Source organism: Aptenodytes forsteri, unplaced genomic scaffold, assembly GCF_000699145.1.
Source record: "Aptenodytes forsteri isolate BGI_AS27 unplaced genomic scaffold, ASM69914v1 Scaffold183, whole genome shotgun sequence".
NCBI lineage: Eukaryota > Metazoa > Chordata > Aves > Sphenisciformes > Spheniscidae > Aptenodytes > Aptenodytes forsteri.
This window is the reverse complement of record NW_008795918.1, coordinates 1530730-1543922: the sequence shown is the minus strand read 5'-3', so window position 1 is coordinate 1543922 and position 13193 is coordinate 1530730. Positions and strand designations below refer to the sequence as shown.

The window sequence follows — 13193 nt, the reverse complement described above, 5'->3', positions numbered from 1 at the left end:
GACCTTTGAGTCTCAGTTCTAGGCACAGCAAAAGAAGAACTCGCTAGATAAGTACCCAGCTCCTTAAAAACGTTTTTATATTGCCTCCTGTGATTAATATGCACACAGAATAGGGAGTTTTACAAGCTCTGAGTAGAAGCTGAAGCTTTGTTAGTCTCTCTGTTTTGTTTTGAATGAGATGTTCATTCTGTTATACCCTTGTTAAAGCTTTCAGCATTAGTAATGGTATCAATGTAGGTGATTAACTGAACAGATAGATCTTCACTGGAATTATTTTAAAAGCCTAAGTCCTTCCCTAGACTCTGGTGCTGAATACTTCTCTCTTTGGTACCAGTTTGTGTCTGCGAAGATAAGGGCAGAGAGATTATAGACTGTGAGAATGGTTAGAACCTTAACAACTGGCAGATGCAGCAAGCAGTTACAGAAACAGGCAAATCTGTGCTTCCAAATTCTAGGAGTAATTTTTCCAAGATAGTTGTTGATGCTCGTGTAGGGATTAATCATGAAACCATTGAGAGCTGTGCCAAAGCAAGGACTGGTCATGTACCTGTCAGGTACATGTCCCAGCCAGGAAAACACACGCATATAGATCTCTTCACAGCACAGCGCTCTCATCTGCCTATTGTACTACTAATGGTTCTGATTACACAATGGGGGGGCAGCTAATGCTGCACTTCAGTTTGGCTATGTGTTCCCTTTCTGTCAGTTCCTAATGACTCGGTTGGGATGAACAGCATTTAGCAGTCCTTTAACTAGGAAGTTTTCTTTGTTAGCTTGAAATGCATGAGAACTTGTGAGGTAAGTTGAGCCACCAGCAAAATGAAACAGAAGCAGGTTGTGATTTGACCGTGGTGGGCAGCTCAGCCCAACACAGCCACTCGCTCACTCCCCCCCAGTGGGATGGGGGAAGAGCGTAGGAAGCATAAAAGTGAGAAAACTCATGGATTGAGATAAAGACAGTTTAATAGGTAAAGCAAAAGCCGCACACACAAGCAAAGCAAAACAAGGAATTCATTCACTCCTTCCCCTGGGCAGGCAGGTGTTCAGCCATCTCCAGGAAAGCAGGGCTCCATCACGTGTTAACAGTTCCTTGGGAAGACAAACGCCATCACTCCGAACATCTCCCCCTTCCTTCTTCTTCCCCCAGCTTTATATGCTGAGCATGACGTCGTATGATGTGGAATATCCCTGTGGTCAGTTGGGGTCAGCTGTCCCGGCTGTGTCCCCTCCCAGCTTCTTGTGCACCCCCAGCCTGCTCACTGGTGGGGTGGTGTGAGGAGCAGAAAAGGCCTTGACTCTGTGTAAGCGCTGCTCAGCAGTAATGAAAACACCCCTGTGTTATCAACACTGTTTCCAGCACAAATCCAAAACATAGCCCCATACTAGCTACTATGAAGAAAGTCAACTCTACCCCAGCCAAAACCAGTACACAGGTTTTCTGTCTTTACAATTCATCTGAAAATTTCTGCTGAAAGGACAGCTTCTCTTGGGTTATCCAAACCTACGCACCGAGAGCTCAACTGCAAGAGTTACAGATCTTTTCAAGTGGAGACTCCAACCCACACAAAAGGCCTTATTTGTATTCACTTCTCCATTGTATAAAATGGTATTTAAAGGCCCTCGCTCCTGGGAGACTGTAAAAAAAAAAAAAAAAAATCTTTCTTTTAGCAGTGTGACCAACTAAAAGGAAAACAAGAAAGGAGCTCAAGGCATTTCTAAGTCTCATCAGTGCCGAATCACTCTGGAATTTCTTTTCAGAATTGCCAATGTGCCACTGATTTAGGTGGCTTAATAAACCTGTTTTCTCCAGGAAGCTCTTCCTTGCACCTTCCTCAGGCATGCCTGAGCTCTTGTGGTTAGTTCTAGCTCTTTTCCTGCAGCTTCAAAGGGGTTACAACTCTCTTCCCTTACTACATCCAAAGTGCTAGAGAACAAGTGGAAAAAAAACCCCCTCCCCAAACTCTTACACTCTTACTTAGAGTGTCCACTCTTACAAAGCAGCAGCCAGCTGTACTCCTCAGGCTCGGGCGTTTCAGGACAGCTGAAATCTCGAGTTCAACAGGAACTTGCATACTGACATTAATTTTCTTTTCATATGCACCATGAACAGCTTTGATGCAGAGAGAGCACGTAGCCAGAAATCCCAACTCTATCAGTATCTAACGTTCCTCTGGTGCCATTTAGCTGCCTATGGACAGAATGCTTCTCCACTGTGGGGGACACTTCCGTAATGTCATTAGTTAAGCTGGTAACACAGGCCTCTGTTCTGAGGACATGCAAATACAAATGCAAATGTGTTAAGTACTCGTGTGCATAAATACAATGAATATCAGGAAACAGTGTAAGCTACCCACTTACTCGTGAAGGAATCTTGGTCAACGTCTCTTGCAACCCAGATGCTGGTGTTCCAGCTTGCAGCTCGATCCTGCCTAACCATTTATAGATGTAACAATTTCAGAGAACAGTGGGAAGATAGTGTCTCCTCAAATGTCCAGCTCATAAGCTTCAGCATATGAAAAGTTGAGCTGAAAAGTCAACTTCAGTCTGACAAGAGCGCAAGCCCTTCTTCTCATGTTAAAATAAAAGCTAAATAAACACAGGATACTTACCATAGAGTAACGGTGGTTCTCGGTTCTTTGAGATGTCACGCACACAGACTACTAGAGGAACCACTGTCAGTAACTGTTAAGACTAATTCAAGTAAGAATCTGTTAACTGCAAATCAACCTTGTTCCCATTCTGTACCACTGAAGGAACTGAGTGTTTTGGTGAAAATGATCAGAACCTTCCAGCCTGAAATATGAGTGCAGGGGCTTGCGCTGAAGGTGGTATGCACAGCCCCAGGCTGACACAACTGGCAAGAATTTGGCACCTCTGTGCCAAAAGAACTTCAGTGAGACCTATGCAAAGGGAGTACTCTTCAAGGGTAAGTAGCTTGGTTTCAGTCTCTACCCCCATTTTATCACAAATAGAGGGCTGACATAACATCAGCTACTGAGATGGAAAAACAGCGGTGGTGTTAGACAACAGTGTTGTCTAGCACTATAATGCTAGAGGAACATATTAGCTGCTGTAAAATAACAGTAGGAAAAAAACCCAAAACACCACACACACAAAAACCCCCGAAGTACCAGAAAACGTGAATGCATTCATTTAAAGTGAGGCTCACATTCAAATATTCTCTCTAGAAGCTGATGAGCTATTCTTAATTTGTGAAGTTTTTCATTCTCAAGTAAAAGGCTTTTCAAACTGCAGCAGAAGGTACTCTGTAAGTGTTCGTTCTAGATTTACGCATCGCACATTTACTGTGCGAAGTCAGACCACAGCTTGTACTGCACATCTGCCACCTTTAACTGCTTAGGTATAAACACAACAGCAAACAGCCCAGCCCAGCCCGATAAAGTTTTTAAATGAATTTCTCAGCTTTTACAGCCACCACTTGTGCAGATACCAACTCACTAAGCTCGTGTACAGTATAACAATCACTAAATTTTAGCCCCAAAAGGCATAATTTTACATTTATTATAGAACACTAGTATAGAAGATGACATCTGGAACAAACCACACAAGATGACCAATATACTGAAAAATGGCATGTTACACATTTATTATCAAATTTACATTCCACTATGAAACAACAGTAAGTGCAAAAAGCAGATGACAAAAATACCATGAAGCTCCCAGACCGTTCAAACATTGTGTGTAATCCCCTCGTGTAACAGCCAAATGAGGCCCAAACTCAATATTCTCCTTCCCTCTCTGCTGCTGTTTGACTCAAGTAGACTTTCAACTTTGACCACAGGCATTTTGAGCATGCAGGCATCACTGAGTTTATCAAAAACAGTGAAACTAGAAAGCTATAAATTTGTGCTTGGTTTAAGCCAATCTGAATAAAGGTAAATACTACAAGAATTTCCTTCTGGCTCTTGAAACTTTCACAAGCGTGGGCAAGTCCTTTCTTTTTAGCACCTGTTTTTGTCTCAAACCTGCAAGAGAACAGAACCTTTCCGAAATGCAATTCTCCATTCCTTCTAGTTCTACCTTCCGCTCAACCAAATCACACTTGTGCAGGATCAAAAGATCTTGTGCAGGATCTCAGCTATCTTAGTCATGCAAGTTTGTCTCCTCTCTTATGGGAGGCAACAGAAGCCAAATCAGTTCCTAGAATGATGGCAACTTTTAATAAGTTCTCAGAAACACGGACGTTATTCAAAAAAGTTAATCTAGGTTTTGGCACGAAACAGTAAACTTGGAAGAAGTACCAATTTTCCCTGTTGCTGCAAGCTAGGCACCTATATACAAAATGCATGTGACCATCCAAAGGCATAAACGCATGACAGAATTTCAACAACACTGCACCACAGCATCAACCAACCGGATAAACACACAAACACAATGGTAAACAGATTCTTCCATTTTCTTCTTGCCTTGTGTAAAGTGTCTGATGATACGTCATCCTACAGAAAACAAACAAACAAACAAAACCTCTCGACATATCCATAGTATTGTTTGAACTGATCCAGTTTATATTGTTGGGCTATGGAATATGGAAGTGTCCCAAAGAGAAACATGCATTTAATTAATGTGCTTTTAGATTAATTTTAATTGAAACCTGGTCTGCCAAAGGAATTCTGATTTAGCTGATTTGCTACTTCTGCTGGTAACACACAGAACGATCCAATGGCTGGAGTTATCTAATGAAGCTAGTTAGAAATACAGTGCAATACCCTCAAAATTTAGCTGTAACTTACATGTACTCCTATAATAAACACACATAAAATGGACATACTTTTGACACAGTGTTCACTTCTCTGTTGATAGCAAACTGCCTAATCTTTTGTTAACTCATTCCTGTTTTTTCCCTAGAAGTTACAAATACACAGCAGACATACCTGCCTCTCCGTTCACAGGAGAGCAAAAGTGCCTCCCCTTACTCCTTTCACTCTTACCTTATTTAGCTAGGCAAGACCCCATGCACAGCTAAGTATGTACAAACATAAATACTTACATGAAGAAATAAAATATTTTTCATTTAAAAAACAAAATTAACCCGTATATAGTATTTTAAATAAAATTCACCTTTTATAAGTGTAAGATTTTGTTTAGAGAGCAAAAGGCAACTCCAGGAGTTCCTGAATATTTCTGTGCGCTGCTGACAGACAAGTTTCTGCTAAGAATCCCTGTGCAAGTTTGAAGTGGTTACTCCTTTTCCTTTTACAAAAGAAGACTATTATATCAAAGAGTCATCACAAGATCTATAGAACTGTAAAAGCAGAAAGGCCACGTTACAAATTTCCTATAAACCAGGTTAAGAAGCTTTCTTTTCCTGCCCTACTCCACTCAACCCTGCAGCAACAAGGCTGCTGATTACGGTAGATGCGCCTTAATGGCAAACGCGAATCAGTGTAATTATACTGATGCTTCACACCACGCACCCAGACAGGTACCAGCTATGTCCCACATACACTGTAACAAGCAAGGTAAACTTTGACTGTTTTACGTAATTGCATGGAAACGAAACTTTAAAATAATTTTAAAATGTTGATAGGTACAGTGAAAAATTACATAAAGATTAAGAACCTGTTTCCATTCAGGTCACTAGCGAAGACCCATTCCTCTGAGGAATTTTGGGCAAACTTTTTTTGTTCTTTAAGTTACACTATAAATCTATTGTAGATTATTCAGTTACGACTAGAACCTTGGACAGGAAGGAATCAAAAAAGCAGCATGGGCAGTAACATTTTGCTGATTACCACTCAGAAATCAGATATCTAAATTGGACTTCTGAGACAGAAAGTCTGCCTCAGCTTTGTTCAGAACCAGGCTCAGAACCACTCTCCATCATCAAAACACAGGATTTCAATGTAGACAAAATTGATTTATGTTCATTAAAATGCTACAAAGAACACTAGCTTTCATCTTCCTGTTTCTGAATATAGACTGGTAAATTTTGCTCTTAATGAAATCTTTTAAACAAAATCCTGCCTAAAATCAGAAATAAGTGAATGAAAGGCATGAAGTTTACTGCAGAACTCGCAAATATACATAATGTCTACCTGTCAAGAGAAGAGTCAGGTTACTGAATTTCCGACGCTTGTCTTGAAGTAAATGCTCTCCGCTTATGTAAAATAAAAAGAAATCCTGAATCAAGCACCTAGGTTTTATTTCCTTTTGCAACACTGAAATGTGCCTGAGATTTTTGTGTGCGTGTGCAAAAATACCCTCATTTAAAAAGATGCACAGCACACTTTGGAAAGATTTCTTAGCTTTAAGTTTTCACCCCAATACATACTTTCCCGTTTCTTAATTCTTACTCATTGCACCTTCCTCTGTGTGCTTCAGAAGCTCTGGAAAGAAATTAACTTCTGTTAATACCTCACTAGCATAATTGCACTCTTTCAAAATATAAATCCTGACCACTAGTTTCCGTGTTTGTAAACAGAAGTATTGTTTTCTTACATAGAGCTAAAGGTTCTCTCCCCTGCTTCTCAAAATGGGGAGGAGTTCAAAAGAGTACAGTTTCTGAAATGGGAATACAAGAATGTTTTCTTACATAGAGCTAAAGGTTCTCTCCCCTGCTTCTCAAAATGGGGAGGAGTTCAAAAGAGTACAGTTTCTGAAATGGGAAATACAAGAATAATAAAAAAAAAAAAAAATCCAAATTTTCGTATTTGTTTGCTACAGAGAGGAACTTGGACCAATAATGCTGGTCAGACTGACTGTTATTTCAATATTATATTTAAATGATACAGCCTGACTGCTAACAACTAGTAAAATACTATGGTCATATGGTAGGAGAAAAATAGAATGGCACCTGCAAGACAGTTCTACACATACAGTTTAAAAGGTTGAAATACTGAGAATGTCTACAATGGTCTTTTATTTTTGCTGAAGTTAAGACAGATGCTGAAGGGGGTCTCAAAACTAAGCTTTGGTTTCTTCTATCTTCTCTTCCACAAAAGCCTTCTTCCTCAAACCCAAGCAATGTTCTTCTTCTCCTTGATCCCAACGCTTCTCTCTCCCACATCTTCAACATGCACATGCCTTCTCCAACCCTTCTGTAACACATCTAACAATGCCTGCACTGGATGTTTATCCCTCATGTATTATTCACTATGCTAGAAGTCAATCACTTTTCAGACCAGTCAGTCCTCCTTTAGGATATCCATTTTTGATGACTGTGTGCAAACTGGAGCTCCTAATGCTCCAATCATGGCTGGAAGACTCTGGTTTCTTCTCAGTCCTGCCATTAAGTTGCTACCTGCATTTAAAAACACAGCCGAGTCCTGCCTCCGCAAGCTAACCTCTGGCCCCTGATTCTTCCTGTGGTCCTGTGTCTCAGGGGGCTTGATCACCCTGGCAATACCCAGCCTCTTCAGTCTGTCCACTAGGTTCATCTTCAGCTGGCCTACGTCCGGAGCGTTACGGGAGGGCTTTAGGCCATACATTTCTTGCAAGAATGTTTCTGCTGGTCGAGAAGCCAGGAAATTTTCTGAGTGATGCACTCGAGGCTCAAACAGTGGAGAGGAAGGACAAGGTGAATGCGAGGGAGAATTTGGTGGAGTAGAAGGAATGGGGAGAGTTCGAGGGGGCTGTAGCAAAGGCAGTTTTTCTAATACAGGGCTATCGTAAACCTTGGCAGAGATGCCTCGTTCTTGCAAAAGTTTAGCCAGACTGCTCGTGCTGCTGAAAGTAGTAGTTGAATCTCTTCTGTTGGTGAGAAATTCTCCAATACTAAGCCTGTAAGAAATGGCTGGAGTGTTCACTACTGGGTTTCCAATACTGCTGCCAGTATTTCCAGTGAAAATGCATACATTTCTTGCAAGAATGTTTCTGCTGGTCGAGAAGCCAGGAAATTTTCTGAGTGATGCACTCGAGGCTCAAACAGTGGAGAGGAAGGACAAGGTGAATGCGAGGGAGAATTTGGTGGAGTAGAAGGAATGGGGAGAGTTCGAGGGGGCTGTAGCAAAGGCAGTTTTTCTAATACAGGGCTATCGTAAACCTTGGCAGAGATGCCTCGTTCTTGCAAAAGTTTAGCCAGACTGCTCGTGCTGCTGAAAGTAGTAGTTGAATCTCTTCTGTTGGTGAGAAATTCTCCAATACTAAGCCTGTAAGAAATGGCTGGAGTGTTCACTACTGGGTTTCCAATACTGCTGCCAGTATTTCCAAGTGAAAATGGGGCACCCATGGAGCTGAAATAAAATAAAAATGAAACAGAGAAGATGCACACATTAGACATCTTTATACCTCCTCTGCTCTGTATTTGCCTTTTAGTATACAGAAGGCTTGAGAAAAAGTAAACTATTGCTATTAGCTGTGACAGTATCAGCTTTAGTAGATTCAGAATTGTTGTTCTGCAAAACATTTAGAAGATACTAGGTTGACAGAGAGGTTTTGGTGTAAGTACCAATGAATTTACCTTCTGTGGTCACCTATACTGTATTAGATAGAATATCAACATAGATGTCCAGTAATAACTTAGTTTAAAAAAATTATGACAGAATCGGAAAAAAAAATTATCATAGAATCAGTATTTTATTTTTTTAACAACAGGTATATGATACAAGGCATTTGCTATTTAAGAGTATAAATTTACTTCCTTTAAGTTACCCTAGCCTGTTTTAACTCTCACTCTAGAGAATTTCAAGTTTCCCCTTTGTAATTACAACTATTTGTATGAGTAACATCCTATGTGTTGCCCAGCTGCCTTGGTATTTTTCAAAACTGGTCCATGTATCAGAAGCCAGAAAGCAACTGTTTAATCCTATGCAGCAACGTTTAGGATGTCAGCAGTCATCATACCTGGGAGTAACTTGAGTGACATCAGATGGGTGAAGGATCCTACAGGTAGTAAAGGTAAACGTGGAATTTGTAGAAGACAGACACTTCCCTGGATTCGAGGCTGCAACGTGGAGAGTTTACATCCATTGAGGGTAAAAATAAAGACAGATAAGAACTAACCAAAGCAAAGTTTAAGATAATGTTATCGTCACTGCTTTTTTTTTTTTTTTTTTTAAAGTAAAGAACAAAGACGGCAAAGACAGCATTGTCACAAGGTCAAATACTTTCCATTGAGAAACAGACACTACAAAATAAAAAGAGAAAAAAACACTAACCATGCTTCTTACCGGTGAGTGGTACTGCTGCTGAAGTAATAGGTGGCAGGAAAATCCCTGCCACTGGCTTTGCCACTGTACATTTCTTTTCCTCCGGGAAGGACTCTTGCACTTTAAATGTTATACCTCCTTCACCTTCCTCATCATCCTCCTCCAAGTCAGAGATGTGGTACACAGTATCATCAGACAGAGGAGTAAAACCTTTTGTAACAACACCTGGTCTTGGGTCAAGAATGGTGCCTAGGTTGGGTCGAGCAAGTTGCTGCCAATGAAAAAGGGTCTGAGATCCTGGTGTGACAAAAGAGAAAAGTCTGAGTGCGCCATTACCTACTATTGTATTGAGTTACAAGAATTCATCATCAAAACAACTCCAGCCAACTGGTGCTGACACTGTGATACACATGATGCACTTGGATGGCAATGCCAAGAAAAAGCCTAACACTTAGCACCATGTAAGAAAGCCAAGTAGAAAGTGATACTGATGAGCTAGTTGGCACGTAGCCTACCAAATACTACTACTTCCTCTTACTGCATATCATAACTAGCTATACACACACCAACAATGATTTAGTTGGCAAATTAATGTAAAATCCTTTTCTGCTGCTGAGAGAAGGAAGATCATCCTCTTACCTTCAATGGGTTTGACAATTTGCAATTTTTCTGGTAGGAGGACACGGAGATTACTAGAGCTGGCAGAGAGATCAGTGAATTCTGAGTTTGTACCCAGAGAAAAACAGCTTTCTGTTGGTGTACTGCAGCCACTAGCCCCTTCTTTCTGCTCAGCCAGCAAATGCATTTTTCGCTCCCATTCCTCCTCAAAGAACTGCTTCTCACTCAGGTAGTTCTGACGACGGAGGGAGAGCCTGTGCAGAGCTGTGACTAAGTCATTGTCTCCAGGGGTTCCCGGCTGGCCAGGATTATGAGTGTCTCTGTGAGAAACATCAAATAATAATAGATCTTAAGACCATTAAATTAACTATTTCTCTTTTACACAGCAGAGGTCCAGTCTGGATTTAGTTTTGAATCAGGTAGTTTAGAAAGAAGGTAACAGGCTATGTTTCCTACTTCAAATTCTTCTCAGAGCTGCTCCTCTGGGTCATCCGTGTGTGGCCCTCCAACTGGTGTACGCCAGACTGGAAGGGCTTTGCTGTCATAACAACACTTGACCGATTAGATCCAGGGATTGGCAACGGGGCAGGAAAGGAAGAGGAGCGGCCACGAGTGACATTAGCAACCTTGACAGTGTCAAATACTCGTTTCTGTTGACCCCTGCAGAAAACATAAGCAAACAAATGTGGTTTTCAGAAGCATTTTGAAAAAGATATAATAAAGAGAAAGCTCTGGACAACAGACTTTCAATAGTCTGCAGAGACCTGATTAAAAAGATTTAAGCCCAGAAAAACAGGATTGCCTAAGACACTCATGTTTTCAGGAGTACTACTCTATTAAATATCAGAATTACCACTTACTTTGACCTGAAAGACCTGAACCTCCATTGATAACCACTTGAGAACATTCAGGAGCATATATTTTACTTATTTAATTTATATATGCTTTCAGAGGCATACATTTAATTTATTACTTCTTGCTCAGAAGTAAGAGATCCAGGAACAGATCTTCAGGGCTTTGGAAACTGCTACCAGTCTTTCAGCTATAATTTCACTTGCCTGAGAATTTTTCTATAAGCATTAAAAGGGATAAAACTAGTGCCGTACATCAGAGAATTTGCATCAAAAATCTCACTAATTAAAGAATGAAATAACATCCGTTTAGCAAATTCCCAACTTCCTCATAGAATCAACTAAGAATAGTGGGTTTCAAAGTTGAAAAGATTACCAAGTACTACAAAGCTTTTTTTATTGTTACATAGAAAACTTATTATAAAGGGAACATTCACATCTATAGATTTCCAGAAATCAGTTTCACTTTACTTAATACAAGCATATGGAAAAATACCGAAATAGCACATAGAGATCTGAAAACATACTTTTGCTTGGAGAGAACAGATTCATCACCCTGACTCAATTCCTTCCGCATTGTCCCTTCAATTTCTGCTGCAAGGGAATCCTAGAGAAAAATGGAAACCAGAAGAGTTGCCAAATTAGATTCAAGTCTTCCTCCTAACAATTTTAGCAGCAAACATCTCTAAACAAAAATACTCAAAAAATCTCCATGTGTTTCCCCGGTATCAGTACGTTTCGGACAAACCCTTCAGTCTCTGATGGAAGGGCATGGAGGTGGGGGAGTTTTCTACTGTAACTACACCTACGTACAGCCAGTATGGGTTCAGTTTTCATTAGCAACATCTGCTTTTTCTTGGTACTCTTTATGTTGGTTTCTTAAGTTAAGCTTAAGTTAAGTAAAAGCACTTCTTACAAGGCCAAACACGTACATGAGGGATTCTGTATACACAGAACAACCAACCAAAACCTGACAAATTCCCAGCACAGCCCAGAAATTTTTGAGAGTATAGTAATCAGAACACACCTGACACTAATAAGAAGAGGAAAATAAATGCCTTTAACCCTTTTCCATTGGTTTAGTCATCTCTGGCAATTAGTCTAAGGTCATGCATTTCTGATGGCGCTTAAAATTTAATCTCACAAGATAAGGACATAAAATTACATCATAAACTACATAAAGGAAAAAAATACTCTTTGAACTCTTGAAAAGATGCTTTGTTTCTTAAAGAAACACTGTCAAGTTATAAAATTCACATCAACATTGAACAATATACTAACACAACTGAGCACTAGCTGTAGAACATGCCAATTCCCTTATTTAACAGAAAAGGCATATAAAAAGGAAAAATAATTTTAATATCACAATGTGTCAAGTGAATGGTTAGTTTCCTAATACATAAAATTCTCAAAAGTGTACACATTAAATAACTGAAAAACCATTAGATCAGCTCCTTTGCCTACTACAAAATAGCTCCTGCTGCAGCTCCTGTAATGGCTGGTTTTTTCATATAGTTGTACGCTACTACAGGCCATGTGTGCCAGTAGGCGTATGCCATGCTAGTGGTATTTATTACCACAGGAAATGCTCCACATGAGTGAGGACGACAGAGACAAGCAACAGAGCTAGCTCTGCTGCGCAGCAACTTCACTTCTTCTTGTGATTCGTGCAACATCCCTAGACACTCTGCATTCCGATCTTGCAACTCATGTAACTGGAAGAGAAGAAAGGCCATCACGTGATACCAGTAAGCTTCAAAGAAAAGACAGAATGAAACTGAATTAACTCCTACAGAAACCTCTATCGACTGATTCAACACTGTAATATTTTTCCAACTGCACGGCACAGGCCAACATCTGGAATGGACGATGGTCAGCATAGCCCGTGCATTGATTTTAGTGGTGAAGCACAAAGTCCAATTAAGACTCGAAAGAGGAAAAAGTATGATAAAATTCAAAGGAAAATACATCGAAAAACTTTGCAGTGACATTGCAAATACAGTAACTGCTGATACAAAAGAAGCAAAAAAGACAACTTCCTTAAAATCTGATGAGCTACAATATTGTTGATATAATCAGTAATATTCACACTAAAACACTCTTTTTCTCGCAACTACTAAGAATAGTAAGACCTCCTTACTTGGAACACCTTCCTTGCCTTTCATACTCCCGTGAGCTACAACAATATTTGTGTAGACTTAAATAAAAATAATTATTCTTTTCCTCCAATCATATGACTCCAACCACAATGAAAAATGAAAAGCCCTACATAATTAGAAAGCAATAGTTCCCATTCTCTCCTAGTTTTCTTTCTCTTGTATTCTATTCCAAACATTATCTAAATGTATATATATAGAAGCCTTAAGTACCTCTGCTGTCAGTTGTCTCTGAGCATCTTTGGAAGCTTGTAAGTGAAGTTTCAGCTCCTCCTTTTCAATCACATGCTGAAAGCACAAAAAGGTGCTCATCATTTCTCAGCCCATTTCCCCAGGAGAGTTGATCCTCTGCAATATTTTCCTGAAACAGCCACTTTGCATTGTAAAACCCCCTGGCTTGCAAGTCAATTTCTACCTGCTGTAAGCAATAGTGTGCACACGGCGCGCGTGCACACACACAC

The 13193-nt window shown here is 40.1% G+C and overlaps 1 protein-coding gene across 1 annotated transcript in view; it reads right to left on the bottom strand.

The window, feature by feature from the left end:
- Nucleotides 1-6620: 6620 nt before the first annotated feature.
- The window catches only part of TRAK2 (trafficking kinesin protein 2), a 28238-nt gene continuing 21665 nt past the window's right edge, over nt 6621-13193 (bottom strand). The window contains exons 10-18 of the mRNA XM_019473502.1: nt 12946-13020; nt 12154-12291; nt 11104-11183; nt 10182-10385; nt 9747-10045; nt 9129-9404; nt 8803-8902; nt 8003-8192; nt 6621-7634 (exon numbers count right to left, since the gene is read on the bottom strand). Coding sequence (XP_019329047.1) covers nt 7146-7634; nt 8003-8192; nt 8803-8902; nt 9129-9404; nt 9747-10045; nt 10182-10385; nt 11104-11183; nt 12154-12291; nt 12946-13020 — 1851 coding nt within the window. The 3' untranslated portion in view covers nt 6621-7145. The remainder of the gene's footprint in view (nt 7635-8002; nt 8193-8802; nt 8903-9128; nt 9405-9746; nt 10046-10181; nt 10386-11103; nt 11184-12153; nt 12292-12945; nt 13021-13193) is intronic.